General features: G+C 39.8%; 1 protein-coding gene across 1 annotated transcript in view; it reads right to left on the bottom strand.

Moving 5' to 3' along the window:
• The window catches only part of LOC132770780 (allantoinase, mitochondrial-like), a 30,505-nt gene extending 13,307 nt beyond the window's left edge, over positions 1–17,198 (bottom strand). The window contains exons 1-4 of the mRNA XM_060768064.2: positions 16,987–17,198; positions 14,574–14,731; positions 3,843–3,994; positions 1,401–1,515 (exon numbers count right to left, since the gene is read on the bottom strand). Coding sequence (XP_060624047.2) covers positions 1,401–1,515; positions 3,843–3,994; positions 14,574–14,731; positions 16,987–17,017 — 456 coding nt within the window. The 5' untranslated portion in view covers positions 17,018–17,198. The remainder of the gene's footprint in view (positions 1–1,400; positions 1,516–3,842; positions 3,995–14,573; positions 14,732–16,986) is intronic.
• Between the last annotated feature and the right edge of the window lie 987 nt (positions 17,199–18,185).

Genomic DNA, 18,185 nt, shown 5'->3' with positions numbered 1-18,185 from the left:
ATGGGTAAATCGCAAAACTTGACAGTCCTGTTTCTGTGGAATGCCAGCTATACATTTCCATAAGTATACGCTATATTGAGGTTAATGGGGTTTTGTTGGAAGAGAAACTTGGGCATGCCATGAAACTGATATCTGCTTGGAATGATGGATTTGAGCATCTCCACTTCAAAGGAGGAGGACAAAATTCCACTTTTTTGAATTGTGTGGTTCTCAAGCATGTTTTAAACTTGAGCACTGACTACACATATATCCACAAAACTATGTTTCTCTGGGCTACAAAACCTTCCTCTTTCTACATGAAACATGTGTTACCATCTTTGTCCCCAAGGCAATGCATCTAAGAAGTTGCAAATTTGGGATGTTCCACTGAGATCAGGGATTTAGCTGCAAATGGATTAAAGCCTTAGTGATCTGACAGATGTGCTCCATTAGACATTTAGAACAAACTGTATGGCCTATATATTTTCCCTCCAGAATTGCAATTTGGGGTAAAATTAATGAAATAACAGGAATTAAACTTTCTTACTGAAGTGCAAAGTTTTGCCAACTCCCAGGAGACCCTGGAATACTTTAGACTCCTCAGATCTGCTTCTTATTGTCAGTGTGTGAATGGCAAGTATTTCATGGCACTCCCATCTGTCAGACACAGCTTCCCATGTAGAGACATGAGAGAAGCCACTCAAAGGATGGTAACACATCCGGGTGTCCCCTGGACAATGTCCTCGCAGATGGCCAGTTCTCTCATACCAGAAGTGACTCAAAAAAACCCCATAGGAATTTGATCTTTTTTCAAATTATAGTCTACCCCCCCCCCCTCAAAAAAAAAAAGAAATCTAAGGGACCATGAACTGGCCTGTGGCTTAAAAAGTTTGGGGACTCTTCTTTTAAAGGGCCAGAAATCCAAAGAAGATATATTACTTATTCCCTTCCCAGGCATTCATTATATTATATGAAAAGGGGAAGGCTTGTAAGTATTTAGCAAAGATTCTAAGCTGGGAAAGTGATCTCCAGTGATGGACAGAATTCTTTCTTTGTATCACACACATTCGTTGTAACTGATTCATACACATCAGGAATGAATTAGAAAACAGGGCTTCCATAATGTGCCTTCTGAGCACTATTTGGACTTTATCTCTTACCTCTCATCACTGCTTCCAAAGCCAACACATACACAAAACCAGAGCAGGCCACAGATTGGGAACCTGAAATCTGTAACCAACTAAACTTCTGGTCTCCCTTCCTCAACCAACAACAAGGCAGAATCTATTATTATTTTGTAAAGAGCAGGTTGTTCTGGGACACTTTTCTTTTTCTGCTATTGCTTTTCTCTTGTCACAACCATCTCTCCAAACCACATAAGGCATGGGTCAGAAGGTGTAGTTGCATTTCTGGATACTGACCTGATTTCCAGGAACAATAGCACCCCAAAAAGCAACATCAACATGGCACTGTCCCTTGGCAGATTGGAATTGAGAATCAAGGGCAGACAAGGTTGTGGTTGGAGGACAGCAGTGCCTGAGTGGTTGGGATATAAAAACAGTCAAAGTTAAAGCAACAAAGCTGTTACAGGCTTGTTTCTATCACAGTCTGGCCCCATTTTGGGACACAAATCGTAATGCATCCTATTATATAAGTATATACTAAGATCACATTTATTCTCTTGAGCACAGACACCTGTAAACAAAAATGGGTACCAGTAAACCTGAGGAACTCCAGTGTTTGCAAAATCAATTTAGGGGAAACCATCATATAGGAAAAGAAACAAAATAGCTAAAACAGCTCAGTGAGGACTCTGTTCTCAGTGGGCACAGAAAGCTCCTGGGAAAAAAGTAGAGTGGGATGGCATCTCCTGGAGGCACGGCAGGCTTAAACTCCAAATAGGTTTACTTTGCAACATTTTGCTGCAGGTTCCACTTTGTTAATTAAAAACTTCAAAGTAAATAAATTGACTATGATGTGTTTTAACTTTCACAAAAGCCAGTACAAGGTGCTGAACCTGAGTACTCCCCCCCTCCCCATTCAGTACTTTGCGCTGTTACTTTAAAGCAGTGGTTCCCAACCTCTGTTCTGCAAGAATGAAAATATAGTCCGTGGCCTCACCATTACTATACCCTTGCCTTGAAACCATGTGCCAACGAGAGTAACAGGTCGTGCAAAACCTTATAGTGCCAAGGCAACGGGAATGTCAGGACGGGAGAGGCTGACTACCCATGAAAGATTACTACTACCACATCAGCTCTAGATTATTAAATATTGTTTTTTGTGGGTGAGCAGATGGTGACTACTGGGTGGCATATGTTCTGTATTAGAAACTAGAGCTGATGTGGTCTATCCAATGCAATTTTCTGAATCAGCACCCCAAAAACTGATTTGTAACCCTTTCAGTCCTAATGTTGGAGAGTGGTCCATGGTCATGTGGTCCCAGGTCAAGTGGTCCCGGTTTTAAAAAAAAAAAGGTTGTGAGCCACTGCTTTAAAGCTACCCAAAACCTGGAGTGGATTTATTGCCCTACCAGCTGGCACTGTGATTACAATTTTAAATGCATTTAACTTATTGTTCCATGACACAAAAGGCTCAACTGTTTTTAATTTTTGTATGCATATTTTAATGTCATGTCTGCTATTAGCCACCTTGAGTGCCTGTATTGGGAGAAAGGTGGGATAAAAATAAACAAACAAATAAGAAAATAAGGTTTGTTAAACCATCATTAAGAATGTTCTTAGCATCTCTTCCATGTTATTTCAGTTGATGTGATATATGTATAGAAACTGAGTAACGGACATAAGAACAGAACAACTACATGAAGGGACTGGACATTGTTTTAATTAGTATTTATTGAATTATGTTTTATTATAGTGTTATGATTTTATTGATGTTGACATTTTATATTGTAATTGTGTTCTTGGTGGCATCAAATTTTGCCTTGCAAACCACCTCGAGTCGCCAGAATGCTGAGAGGGGCGGTATACAAATATACTAAATAATAAATAAATAAATAAATAAATAATAGAAATTGGGCAGAAGGCTGAAAAAGGAATAAAAAACCACATAGACAGCAAGTGTATGCAAACTGAATGTTCAGGTACACTTTTGGTTATTGGAAAGTATGATGACACCATCTGAATAAGACCAGTAGCTGGCACTGCAGGACCATGTTAGGCATTTAGGAATCATGCACAACAAAAGCCACTTACGCTGCCAAAAGACAAGTCCTCTGACCAGAATGCTCTTAAGTTATTAATGCCAGGTATCTTGTAAGCTTGGCTAGAGTAAGTACATGGCTGAGCAAAGCCTGTGTAAATTCATGTAGTGTTGCAAAAATATATATGTAAAGACAGAGATTTAATTCATTGCAAGAGGGAAGTTCATGCAGGGCAATTCCCTGTTCCCTTCTGCCCTCCTCAGAAAATTCTTCTTGTGGGTGACTGAAATGGCCTCAGGTGCATGTAGTCAAGAGGGTAAAAAAAATGGTGAGTGTGTGGCAGAGTGTGTCTGCCTACTGTACTTATTGTTGTTGGGTGCCTTCAAATCAATTCCAATTTACAGTCACATTATCATTTTTTGTGGGGAGCAATATTGGTTCATAGTGGGTTGGGGTTGCCTTCCTCTGAGGTTGAGGAAGCATGACTTGTTCAAGGTCAAGGTCATCTATTAAGTTTTCACGACTGAGTAGGGATTCAAACCTGGTACCTGGAGTAGCCAGGTACTTTGAGTTGTACTACCACCTACTGCCCTTTTCACTGTGTTTTTAAACAGAAGATTGCCCTGAGGAATCTCACTGTGCAATCTGGATTAAAACAGAAACAACTTGGTCCCTTTCCACCAGTCCTCGGGTACTATACCGTGGCATGTCAACGATGGTGGTGATGCCTCCTGCAGCTGCAGCCTTTGTCACAGATGCAAATCCCTCACAGGATGGGTGTCCAGGCTCACAGATGTGTACATGAGGATCTATTATTCCAGGCATGACCACAAGGTCTCCAACATCGAGAATCTGTAGGCAAAAGAGCCCATGAGGTCACTGCAGAACATCTTTCAGTTGGCTTAAAAGGTACAGCTGCTAAATGTTTGTATCTTGTGCAGGCTTTCCTTAAAATGCTAGAGCAGGCATGGACAAACTTCAGCCCTCCAGGTGTTTTGGACTTATAGAATCATAGAATCATTGAGTTGGAAGAGACTTTGTGGGCAATCCAGTCCAACCCCCTACCAAAAAGCAGGAAAATCGCATTCAAAGCATCCCCGACAGATGGTCATCCAGTCTCTTCTTAAAAGCCTCCAAAGACGGAGCCTCCACCACCAGAAGGAGCTGGTAGGCTGTTGGGAATTGTGGGAGTTGATGTCCAAAACACCTAGAGGGCCAAAGTTTGTCCATGTCTGTACTAGAGTTTAATAAAGGAGCTTCTTTAAGGTGATATAGAAAGCTTGAAAAAGTTACAGCAGATGATTTAAAAGACTCCACCATGAATTGTAGTGGAGTCTCCTCTGGAAGTCTTTGAACAGAAAATGGATGGTCATCTGTCAGAAGTGCTTTGACCGTGGGACCTTCCAGACAGGCCCTATATCCCAGGATTTGATCATTTAAACTGGATTATATGAATCGGCACTGCTTTAAACTGGATTATATGAGTCTGCACTGCCAGATAATCTGGGATAAACAGAAAGCTTGAGCCCAGAACCTGTCTGGAAGGGCCCTGTGTATTCCTGAATGGGAAAGTGGGGTTGGATTGATGATCTGATAGTCTCTTTCAACTCTATTTTGCAAACGTTTTAAAAGCCACAAACTGCTGTCAGAATGAGACTTGTGCAAGTGTGTTGATTTTATATAAGGAAAACAGCAAATGTCAATATCCTGAGACAATCAAAGTCAGTGAAATATGACACATAGTACTATCTAAATAGGCTTTCTATAACACTATACCACCCACATAAAACTATTTGTTCCATTCTAACATTAGCACTGCTATTCAGAGTTAGCACTGCTAGACTTTTTGGCCATTCTAAAAAGTATGTTTGAAATCACAGGAAAAGTAACAGGAAGCTCATCCAACAAAATATTTTCTCTATTACCAATGTGTTGAATAATGTTTTCCAAAATGTAGTTCTTACTTGCAGAGAGTTTTAACATTTTTGATTCATTAACATTGCTTTACATGTGTTAGAAAAGATATCTTAAGTTATTGCTTCAGTCTTACGCAAGGAGGAGTATCTCTAACATGCGGTGACACAGCCATCAACGTGAAATCTCAGCCATACACCTGAGTTTATGTGCATACTAAGACTAGTAAGGTGATTCTTCTTCCTTTTTGTTATAGCCCTTTTCACTGCAATACGGAACGCACATGCTATTCCTGTGCCTGGGTTTGCCCCGAGGAATCCAGTTTGAGTATACGTTCTTTGAACATAGGAAATGGTTTTTGCATCAACCAACTTCGAATAGGCAGCCTGCAATTGCAAAGTGGGGATGTGGAAGAATGGATTCCTAATGCTTTCAGTAAATGATCCTTTTGTATGAGTGGATGAATTAAACACAGTAGCTGTTTGTCTTTTCATCCAGGTCTTCTGGAAATTCATTGACTTTCAGAGGCTCAGCTGCATTTTATGTCATTCCTGCTTAATTTGTCTGCCTCTCTTTAAATCTCCAGTCAATTGTGCATTCCCTTAGGCTGTTCTCATTCTCCCATTTTTATTAATGCACACAATCAAAACCTGAAAGCCAATCTAATGTGTTTGTCTAAAATAAGAGGAAGGAAGGCAGAAACAAATAATGCCATGTGTTATCGAAGGCTTTCATGGCCGAAATTCCTGGGTTGCTGTGAGTTTTCCAGGCTGTATGGCTGTGTTCCAGAAGCATTTTCTCCTGACGTTTTGCCCACATCTATGAGAGGAATCTTCAGAGGTTGTGAGGTCTGTTGGAAACTAGGCAAGTGTGGTTTATATATCTGTGGAATGTCCAGTATGGGAGAAAGAACTCTTGTCTGCTTGAGGCAAGTGTAGATGTTGCAATTGGACACCTTGATTAGCATTTCATGGTCTTGTAGTGTCACGTGGACAATTTCAACAGAAAGGAGGAAACCATGAAAATGAACAAAATCTGCTGACTAGTATTTAAAAACTATAACATCAGGAGAGCAAACAAAGAGCAACACTAAAAAACCATGATAATTCCAGACAATAATCAATCAGGGCCAGCTAACACATCCCAACAAAGGATCCCCAGACAGCAACCAGCCAGGCTTTGAAGCTACAAGGCCATTAAATACTAATCCAGGGAGGCCAATTGCAACATTCACACACCTCCAATAGACAAAAGTTCTTTCTCCCACCCTGGACAATCCACAGATATATAAACCTCACTTGCCTAGTTTCCAACAGACCTCTCAACCTCTGAGGATGCCTGCCATAGATGCGGGTGAAAAGTCAGAAGAGAATGCTTCTGGAACATGGCCATACAGCCCCAAAAACTTACAGCAACCTCAATAATGCCATATTTACACTTCAGTTTTATGTTGTCTTACCACTATATATCACAACTGTGCCCAGAGAATTCTGGGAGTTGGAATTGGGTAAGATACAATAACATCCATATTTAGATGTTTCCATCCCTTTTTCTTCATAATACTGCAGTTTTCATGCAATTTACATGGGGAATGACCAAGTTGCAGAATTATTCTAAGGACTACTGGACTAATGTATATGGACAGTTTAGAAGTGGGATGCACATGCTAGTTTTGGTATAATTAATGTCTTCAAAGTAGCATAGCAGCTGTGATTAATTGATGGCAGCTTCACAATTAATTAGTGGGCTAGTAATATGAAAGCACTCTAGGGACATCACAGATGATATGCACAAATTCTCCACAAAGACTTAAAATCCAGCTAGGATTTTGACAGTGCAAACCTAGGGTCCAATTACTATGGCTGGATGGCCCAAGGCTCCTGAGTGTGTGATAATAGTTTTACACCAGGGATACCGAGTCACCAGGCTAGCAACGCCATAACACAGCTCTGTAATGAGAAATGTGTAGGGAAGGAAATAAGATGTCATTTGCAAAATACTGGAAGACCCTTGGTAATGTAGTTCATCAGCAATACATTAGTGTCACACAAAGAACTGACTGTTCCAGCAAATATCAGAGAGGTACAATTTCTTGGAAATGGTAAAAGCAGAATCTCCCACAACATGAATGATATGTATTAATGAATTAATGAAGTTTGACACAACTTTAATTGCCATGGCTCAATTCTATACAATCCTGAGAAATGTAGTTGGGTGAGGTACCAGCACTGTTTGACAGAGAAGGTTAAACTCCGTGTAAAACTACAGCTCCTGTGATTCTGTAGTATTAAACTATGGCAGTGGAAGTGGTGTCAAACTGCATCAATTATACATTGGTCACAAGGTGAAATGCAACACATCCTTGACTCCCAACACTTATTATTTTAAAATTATTTGGTTTATACTTTTGACTTGTCTTACATTCTTAGCTGATGTTTTTTAATGAAAGTCCATTGGTTTAAATTTTTTAGTGATGTTTATATTGTAGGAGTTTAATGCACAGTGGGTTAAACCCTTGTGCCGGCAGGACTGAAGACTGACAGGTCGCAGGTTCAAATCCAGGGAGAGCGTGGGTGAGCTCCCTCTGTCAGCTCCAGCTCCTCATGTGGGGACATGAGAGAAGCCTCTCACAAGGATGCTAAAACATTTTAAAAAATCTGCAACGTCCTTGCAGACAGCCAATTCTCTCACACCAGAAGCGACTTGCAGTTTCTCAAGTCGCTCCTGACACAAAAAAATAAATTAAATTAAATGTATAATTAGCTAATTTTGGAGCAAATCTAAGGACCAAAAGATAGGACAGCAATAATTTTATAAATAAAAATGTATAAATAAAAAAGGTACAGATGTCAAGATCTTCAACTCAATAAAAGAAAGGAGGTGCAGAGAAGAGTCCTTTGCTGGGTAAAATGTGCATGCACATAGATGAACTATCTATTAGCAACCATTTTTGAATCCTGTACTTATTTCTAACTAAAGTAGATTCATTGAGCTATATATTGAACGGTGAGACAATAGATAGGTAAATCCAAATGATTCAATGGGTCTCTTTTAGCTGGGACTAATGGGATTTAAGCCAATACTGATTTGAAACCATTTCTTTTTCTGCAAAAATTACAGTGATGAATTACATTACCGTGCGTCTAATTTGAATTACATTACTATGGGTCTAATTTTTCCAGTACACAGTGGAGTAACACATGTCCTGGGCCTGGTTCTGTTCAACATCTTTATTAATGAATTAGATCAGTGGCTCTCTACCTGTAGGTCCCCAGGTGTTTTGGGCTACAACTCCTCAGAAATCCCAGCCAGTTCACCAGCTGTTAGGATTTCTGGGGGTTGAAGGTCAAAACATCTGGGGACCCACAGGTTGATGAAGGGTTAGAAGACATGATCATCAAGTTTGCAGATGACACCAAATTGTGAGGGATAGCCAATATTCCAGAAGACAGGAGCAGAATTCAAAACGATCTTAACAGATTAGAGAGATCGGCAAAAACAAAATGAAGGTCAACAGCAACAAATGCAAGATACTCCGCTTAGGCAGAAAAAAATGAAATGCAAAAATACAGAATGAAGGTTGCCTGGCTTGATAGCAATACATGTGAAAAGGATCATGGAGCCCTCATGAACAAGTTAAACATGAGCCAACAATGTGATGTGGCAGCTAAAAAAGCCAATGGGATTTTGGCCTGCATCAATAGGAGCATAGTGTCTAGATCCAGGGAAGTCATGCTACCTCTGTATTCTGCCTTGGGCAGATCACACCAGGAATACTGTGTCCAATTCTGGGCACCACAATTGAAGGGAGATGTTGACAAGCTGGAATATGTCCAGAGGAGGATGACTAAAAGAATGAAAGGTCTGGAGAACAAGCCTTATGAGGAGTGGGTTAAAGTTGTGGGCATGTCCAGCCTGCAGAAGAGAAGGCTGAGAGCAGACATGATGGCCATGTATAAATATATAAGGGGAAATCATAGAGAGGAGGGAACAAGCTTGTCTTCCGCTGCCCTGGAGACTAGAATGTGGAACAATGCCTTCAAATTCTAGGAAAAGAGATTCCACTTGAACATTAGGAAGTACTGACTGACTGTGAGAGCTGTTCAGCAGTGGAACTCTCTGAAGTGTGGTGGAGGCTCCTTCTTTGGAGGTTGTTAGACAGAGACTGGATGGCCATCTGTCGGGGCTGCTTTGAATGTGATTTTCTTGCTTCTTGGCAGGGGTTGGACTAAATGGCACACAATGTCTCTTCCAACTCAATGATTCTATGTAAACTACTATTTTAATTAAAAACAGGCTAACTGTGCCATTCATTCCCACAAGATCTGGCAATAGATCTTGTGGAAATGGGTCTTGCAATATTTTTGAAAGGGAATTCAAATTATTCATGGAAGATACAGTTGTCAGTAGCTTCTAGTCATGATAGCTTTATCCAGAATCTAAGTTAGTATCCCTTTGAATGGTTGCCATGGAAGAACAATAAGAGAGAACTATTTATCATTATCTTTCCTCCAATAAGCTCAGTGTTCCATGCATAGCTCTTATCTTTACCATTGACCCTTACAATCGCCCTGTGAAAGGTTAGGTTTAGAAAAAAAGGGAAGAATTGCCTCAAGGCCACCCAGTGAATTCTATTGTGCAAATTAGAACCTGTTATTTCCCAAGTTCTGGGATGCATCTACAATGTAGAATTAGTGCAGTTTGACACCACTTTAACTGCCAAATCTCGATGCTATGGAATCCTGGGAGTTCTCATTTGGTGGTGAAGCATTAGCACTTTTTGGGAGAGAAAGCTAAAGACTTTTACAAACTATTACAATCCCCAAGATTCCATAGCACTGAGCCATGACTGTGAAAATGGTGTTAAACTACATCAATCCTTCAATGTATATGCACCCAAATAAACCACATGTAACTGCTATTATCCTATGTTCTACCTGTGGGCTCCATAGTGATGGGGAGATATTGGAAATATAGATATTTATACATATATTATATGTACTTTAGAAGCACTGAAATGTAAGAAGAAACAGGTTCTCTCTGTATTAGAAAGCCAAGCTGACAGGCCAGAAAGAATGCTGAAGGAGATCTGTGTTGAAAGAGGGAGGAGAAGGGGGGGGGGCATGTTATCTATACAGAGACTGGAACAGCATAGCCCAGGCCATACCTTCTTCTAAAAAGTAAGGAGTTATCTCCCTCCCTCCTGACAGATCAAAGTAGGCCCCTTGATGGATTGGTGTAAGCTGTAAACTGCTTTTAGAAAAATATAGAGACATGCCACTTGCATGTTGGAAGATAGAATTTGATATTTCTATGATGCTTAAGGTGATGTAGTGATGATATTAATGTATGTAGAAGCATGTTTCTTCGTTTGCCTGCATTTGAAGTTGTATAAAAGGAGAGTCAACGCCTTTATCCTTACTCTGGTTGCTTTTGGACGCAACTCCTCACCAGAGTCTCAGCTGAAAATAAAAACATACCTTTTCTGCCTCCAGAAAGGATTGCTCTTGGTATTATCTCTCCTATGTGCTGCTACAATAGTAAGGTAAAGGTTTTCTCCAGTCCAGTTGTGCCTGACTCTGGGGGTTGGTGCTCATCTCAATTTCTAAGCCAAAGAGCCGGCGTTGTCCTTAGACACCTTCACGGTCATGTGGCTGGCATGACCGCATGGAACACTTTTACCTTCCTGCTGAAGCAGTACCTATTGATCTACTCACATTTGCATGTTTTCGAACTGCTAGGTTGGCAGAAGCTGGGGCTAACAGCAGGGAATCACGCTGCTCCCCAGATTCGAACCTGTGACTTTTCGATCAGCAAGTTCAGGAGCTCAGCGGTTTAACCCACTGTGCCACTGCTTCATATGGTCATCTAATTTGGAAATCAGGAAATTAATCAAGGTAGGACTTCAACTTTCTTATATTCCTATCTTGCTAATGCTGCTCATATAACATTCTGATGACTCACATGGAGAGACTATTTTTATAAGAAAGCAAGCCAGCAGCTTTTCTACCCAAATCTGTCTCATGAGCTCTACACATGGGCTGATCATGAATAATTCACCAGTGGGGTGTGTGGGGGGGTCAATTATTAGCCAAGAAATATGAATAATACTCTGGATCAGCAGCAAACACTGATAAAAGGTCAGTGGCCAGGTAACTAAAAGTTCAACCTTTAAAGGAAGGGGGCTAAAAAAAAAAGAGAGGAAGAACATATATGATTGTGCTCCCTATCCAATGCATTAGCTGTGGACTTGATTCACTGCTCCTTACTTACCTTATGGCTTTGGGGCTTTGTTCTCTGCTCAGTTGCAGTGAAGTCAATAGAGCCATAGCAGTGTAAAACATGTGTAACTGAGTGGAGAATTAGCCTCCAGGGATGTAATGTTTGGTGTTGGGATTGCTCCCTTCTACAACTAGCTTCACGCAAGCTCTCCAAATGTGCAATGCTCTGGTATAACTGTTCCTTTCTCTTTCAGAATAGACCTGGGACCTCATTATTTGAAGGCATGCCATCTCTATCACACCATAAACCTGCCTGAATCAATACTTTATCATCACAACCTTCCCCTGGATCTGAAATTAAATGAGCAAATGCCTTCTCATTCATAATGTGAGAATCCTCTTGGTGATTTACACCAGTGTAACCAGAGGTTATGCCAGCCTAAGTATTTTATTATATAGTGTGCAAGGAGGTATTCAGTACCTCCTTTTGCAAAACTTTCCCATCAGGGATACAGTGGCAGTGGCACAACAGCCAAGCACATCTCCTCTTCCAATATAAATCACTACTTAATGGCTACAGTTGTATTGATGAGTTTCCCACAACAATTGTAAGTGTTCTTGATGAATATTTTTATTTATGTTTATTTCTGTCCTATTGTATATATAGTTTTATAGATTATTGTTATTTGTATGCTGGATCTGTATTGTTTTTAAAGTGTTGTGAGCCGCTTTGGGTCTCATTTAGGGAGAAAAGCGGAATATAAATAAAGATGTGTTATTATTATTATTATTATTATTATTATTATTATTTGATGCATAACAAAATTAGTACATAGCAAACAAGATCACTATGCTGGTTTTTGTATTCAATCACACATCAGACACTTCCCAAGTGTCTAGGACTGTGTGATGTATCAGCAAATAATGCGTGCAGATGTGAGTAAGGTGGTCTTTTGAAGCTGACAGATGGTAATTTTGTCAGCACCAATTGTTTTTAAGTGCAGGCCAAGGTCTTTAGGCACTGCACCCAGTGTGCTGATCACCACTGGGACCACCTTTACCGGATTGTGCCAGTGTCTTTGCAGTTCTATCTTTAAATCCTCATATCATGTAAGCTTTTCCAGTTGCTTCTCATCAATCCTGCTGTCGTCTGGGATTGCAACATTGGCGATCCATACTTGTTTCCCCCCCATGATCATGAGGTCAGGAGTATTGTGGTCCAAAACTCTGTCAGTCTGAATTCTGAAGTCCCAGAGTACTTTGACATCTTCATTTTCCATAACTTTTTCAGGCTTGTGATCCCACCAGTTCTTTGTTGCAGGCCAATGGTATTTGTGGCACAAGTTCCAATGGATCATCTTAGCAACAGTGTTATGCCTCTGCTTGTAGTCTGTCTGCGCAATCTTCTTGCAGCAGCTGAGTATGTGATCCATCGTTTCATCTGCTTCCTTGCAGAGTCTACTCTTGGGATCTATTGTCGTCTTTTCAATTCTGGCTTTGATGGCATTGGTTCTAATGGCTTATTCTTGGGCTGCCAGAATCAGGCCCTACGTCTCCTTTTTCAAAGTTCCATTTTTGAGCCACATCCATGTTATTATTATTATTATTATTATTATTATTATTATTACAAGAGTGTCATTCATGTACTTTTGTATAGCTAGGAGGAAAGGATCCAGCTTCACACTCCCAAATCACCAGAGTAAGCATTGTGGTGGATAATCAATTACAATCCAATTCAAATCATCCTATCTATGGAATTATGTATCTTCAAAAGCCATTGTGTATGCATTGTAGTGCTAATTTTGGACCACTTTTATGTGCTCAGAAGTTCTGAAGTAATTAAAATGAGTTGCTGTAAATAACCTTAAAACCTAAGGAGGATACAGTTGTTTAAAAATGTTTGTAACTGTTTTAAAAATGTTTAAAAATAAATATGTTGTAGTATTTGTATTTTGATTTCTATCTAATTTATTTTTTTTAAAGGTGAATCTTATTTTTGTTTTAGCAAGGTGGGGTATGGAAAATCATTGTATAATCATACAATGCAACTTTCTTTCTACATTCAAAGGTCAAAAAATCATTTACTATTCGTTACAATAAAATTATTAAATTACGCAGTATCTTTTGCTCACGTTTTAGATTTTACTATTCTTTTGCCATGGACTCAAGGCTACATAATTGTAGAAGACAAGCAATGCAACAAGTAGAGATTAAGCTTTCATATCGGTGTATCAAGTAACAGTTTCTAGTTACTTTTTAAATGGTTTCTTTAGAGGGCATTTTTATAAACATTTTAAAGTTTTATTCCATTGTCTTATGAATTTTAAGTCTGGCACCTCAAAAAAGGAACAAAATGTACTGAGCCGCACAAGTGTTTCTTTCTTAACATTGCAATGACACTCTATAACTATTGCAATTAAAAATTAGAATGAATTACTTTTTATAACTAGTTTTCCAAACTCTGCATATGACACACATGTTGAATGGGTTTTATTCCCTACAATAAACATCATTCACCATTTCTTATACAGCAATAATTTTAGTGCTAAATGTCAGAGTTTCTCTAAATATTAGGGAACTCATAGCTTCTTGAATTCTTTAATGAGATTCTCTCTAAATATATGTGTAATAATTTTTTCTTCGGGGCCTCTCAGCTTGCACTCACACTTATGGCTTTTCAGTCTTGGATTCAAACTGTTTTTATTCTATCAGAATAAAAAAGAATGTTGGATCTACAGCTGTTTTTAACATAGGGCTTGTCTGGAGAACAAGTCCTATGAGGAATGGCTTAAAGATCTGGGCATGTTTAGCCAGCAGAAGAGAAGACTGAGAGGAGACATGATAAATATGTGAGGGGAAATAGGTAGGAGGGAGGAGGCTAGTTTTCTGCTACCTTGGAGACTAGGATGCGAAACAATGGCTTCAAACTACAAGAAAGGAGATTCCACCTGAACATTAGGGAGAGCTTCCTAACTGTGACAGCTGTTCAGCAGTGGAACGCTCTGCCTCGGACTATGGTGAGACTCTTTCTTTGGGGGCTTTTAAACAGAGGCTGGATGGCCATCTGTCGAGGTGCTTTGAATGCAATTTTCCTGCTTCTTGGCAGCGGTTGGAGTGAATGGCCCATGAGGTCTCTTCCAGCTCTATGATTCTATTATTCCATTTGTTGTGTTAGAACATGCTTTTGTTTTTGTTTTAATTTTTAAACCATCCTGGAAATTGAATGGCTGCAAAGGGAAAGTACATATGGTTGTGAAAGAAATCACAAATAAATAACATATGAAATTGAGTGATACCTTTTCTCCTCCGGGTCTGGCCCAGTTTCTCTTTGGCAGAACTTCAACAATCTTGCCATTGGAGATGACAATCTCTGCTGGGACAATGGTGTTATCAAGCACCACCTGGTTGCTTCTTATATACGTAACCTCTGAGCCCACATCCAGTTTGGCTGGCCCTTAATTAAAAGAAGAATTCAGTTAACAAAACAACCAGTATTTTTCTTACATACCCATGGCTTCTATAACTCCAGAAGACAGGAGCAGAATTCAAAATGATTTTAACAGATTATAGAAATGGGCCAAAACAAACAAAATGAAGTTCAACTGAGACAAATGCAAGATACTCCACTTAGGCAGAAAAAATGAAATGCAAATATACAGAATGGGGGACGCCTGGCTCAACAGCAGTATGTATGAAAAAGCTCTTGGAGTCCTTGTGGGCAACAAGTTAAACATGAGCCAACAATGTCATGTGGCAGCTACAAAAGCCAATGGGATTTTGGCCTGCATCAATAGGAGTATAGTGTATAGATCCAAGGAAGTCATGCTACCCTTCTATTCTGTCTTAGTCAGACCACACCTGGAATACTGTATCCAATTCTGGGCACCACAATTGAAGGGAGATGTTGACAATGTGCCCAGAGAAGGGCGACTAAAATGATCAAGCCCTATGAGGAGTGGCTTAAAGAGCTGGGCATGTTTAGCCTGCAGAAGAGAAGGCTTAGGGGAGACATGATGGCCATGTTTAAACATGTGAATGAAAGTCATAGGGAGGAGGGAGCAAGCTTGTTTTTAGGGGGTTTTTTTGTTTTGTTTTTTTTTTTGCTGCCCTGGAGATTAGGATGCAGAACAATGGCTTCAAATTAGAGGAAAGGAGATTCCACCTGAATATTAGGAAGAACTTCCTAACTGTGAGAACTGTTCAACAGTGGAACTCTCTGCCCCAGAGTGTGGTAGAGGCTCCTTCTTTAGAGGCTTTTAAACAGAAGCTGGATGGCCATCTGTTGAGGGTGCTTTGAATGCGATTTTCCTGCTTCTTGGCAGGAGGTTGGACTGGATGGCCCTCAAGGTCTCTTCCAGCTCTGTAATTCTATGATTCCATATCATGCAGTTTGATTTATTCCCTCAGATTTAAGTGTAATGTGATGAGAAGAACTTGATTTTTTTTCACCAATATTCCTTCAGTTATAATAATATGGAAGGACCTTGGGTTAACTAAAACCTCTTTTTTTTAATCTTGAAGTTTTGGATTTAGGGGCTCTGTTTCTTATGAATTAAAAAGGAAACTGAAAGCTGATTAGCACAATAAACAGCCTCCAACATTTCAGAATACTGGAAAGGCTAAAAGGGAGTAAAGACAATGGCACTGGTGACAAATGTCTCACTTGTTGGGATATTATGAGAGCCTTTATCATGAATTGCTTTCTAAAAGTATTTTTTCATGTTACTGACAGCAGGAATAATCTATAACAGGGGTCCCCAAACCAAGGTATGCAGGCTGGATGCGGCACTCCAAGGTCATTTACCCGACCCCAGCCCTAAATGTTAGATTTAGAGTCACCCTAAGTTTGAAATGACTTGAAGGCACACAACAACAATCCTAATTAATTTGACTATCTCGTCAGCCAAAAGCAGGCCCAGACTTCCCATCGAAATTCTGTTAAGTTTAAGTTGGTTAAAATGGTTCTTCGTTGTAAATCGATTATGTTTTTATTTAGGGGATAAAATGATTTGTTTTACTAACTATTATAGTCTTATATGATATATCAATGTTTTAAAATGTTTTAAATGTTTTTATGATGTTGGGCATTGAATTGTCGCTTTGTGAATAAATACTGCATTCTTCTTTCATTTTTGTTTGCATCACAAATAAGGTATGTGCAGTGTGCATAGGAATTCTTTCCTCCCTTCCCACCCCCCAAACGATAGTCCAGTCCCCCAACAGTCTTAAAAAGTAAAGGTTTTCCCCTGACATTAAGTCCAGTTGTGTCTCCATTTCTAAGCCAAAGAGCCAGTGTTGTCCGTAGACACCTCCAAGATCATGTGGCTGCCATGACTGCATGGAGCGCTGTTACCTTCCAACCTATTGACCTACTCACATTTGTATGTTTTCAAATTGCTAGGTCTGCAGAAGCAGGAGCTCACGCCGCTCCCCGGATTTGATCCTGCGGCCTTTTGATCAGCAAGTTCAGCAGCTCAGTGGTTTAACTCACTGTGCCACTGGGGGTTCCAACAATCTTAGGGACCATGAACTGGCCCTCTGCTTAAACATTTTGAGGCTCCCGGTCTACAACAATATCACACCAAATATCACTTGGAATGGTAATCCTTCCACTATCTTGATATTTCTGTCGTCATTCAGATGGAAACTTCCACCAGAGCTTCTCTATCAGATTATACTCTTCTCCATCTCTCCCGGTCCCTCACTCACCTGCTTGAGGTGCACTGCTTTTCCTAGACATGTTGGGCTGGTGACAAGGATCAAAACCTCTGGTTTTCACTGCTTCTTTGACTCTCTGAATGAGTTTCCTCTTCCCTTCTGGTTCACTTTTATAACAAGTATTACAACATCAAAAAAACAACTCCAGGACAGGTGGCTGTGGGTCTGGTTTTAACCCGAAAACTGGTACAACTTGGGTGGGGGGACTCTATCAAAATTTCCCATGTTCTCTTCTGAGACCTTGGGAGATTAGTAATCACACTAGTGGAGTTAATCATTAGTTGTTTAATCTTTTGCAACCAGAAAGTTGTTTCTCTTTGGAAATGTCCAAAAACCAAAACTCAGTGTCAAAGGGAAATGAACTACTTCTGATGTCCACTATCCAAATAGTCTCAATTGCTATTAAAATAAAACCTCACAAAATGGAAAACATGCTCAAGTATGCAGTAAGTGCCATCAATCAGTTCCATATTGCTCTTTTACACAAATAAATGTAACTTTGAAGTAGAAAAGCCCACAGCTTTGAATAGCCATTGCTCTGTTAGCTGCATTTAGTGCTGAAACTAGACTCTAGCAGAACATGGAAATAACTGCATACTTCCATGTTTTGGTTTGCAGTTCATTACCATCCCCAATAACAAAGGGTATAATCATATTATACTATGGTTATATCTAAGCAAAGGGTAATTTTTACAATTTTGAAATATAATTGTAATGGAGAGTTTATTTTATATCCAAGACTAGTTGCTTCCTGATATAAGCTGTTGCTACCTTGCCTGCAGCTGGGTCTCAGTAGAAATGGATAATTCAACAGTGATACGCCTATATGCAAAGTGATCTTGTAGCACCTTAGAGACTAGCTGAGAGAATGAAGTTGGTAGCACAAGCTTTCCTATAGTAAATTTACTTCCTTAGATGTTACCAATTTTATTCTCTCAGGACTTGCATACACTGTTGAAAAATAAAACACTATGCGGCACATTTTTCCAGTATTGTTAATGTGATACACATTGCACCCATGGTATTGTCATAACCAACAACACCTTTCTCCCTGGCAAGCTCACCTCACTGTTACATTTCTACTCCTTCACATTATTTTCAGCCACATGTCCATGACGACTCTGTTTTCTTCTCTCCCACAATGCATGCATATATATATATTCTGTTAACCAGATATGTGCTAATATTGA

The sequence above is a fragment of the Anolis sagrei genome, chromosome 3 (genome assembly GCF_037176765.1).
Source record: "Anolis sagrei isolate rAnoSag1 chromosome 3, rAnoSag1.mat, whole genome shotgun sequence".
NCBI classification, from domain to species: domain Eukaryota; kingdom Metazoa; phylum Chordata; class Lepidosauria; order Squamata; family Dactyloidae; genus Anolis; species Anolis sagrei.
The sequence above is the reverse complement of the archived record's forward strand: the minus strand, read 5'-3'. Positions and strand labels throughout refer to the sequence as shown.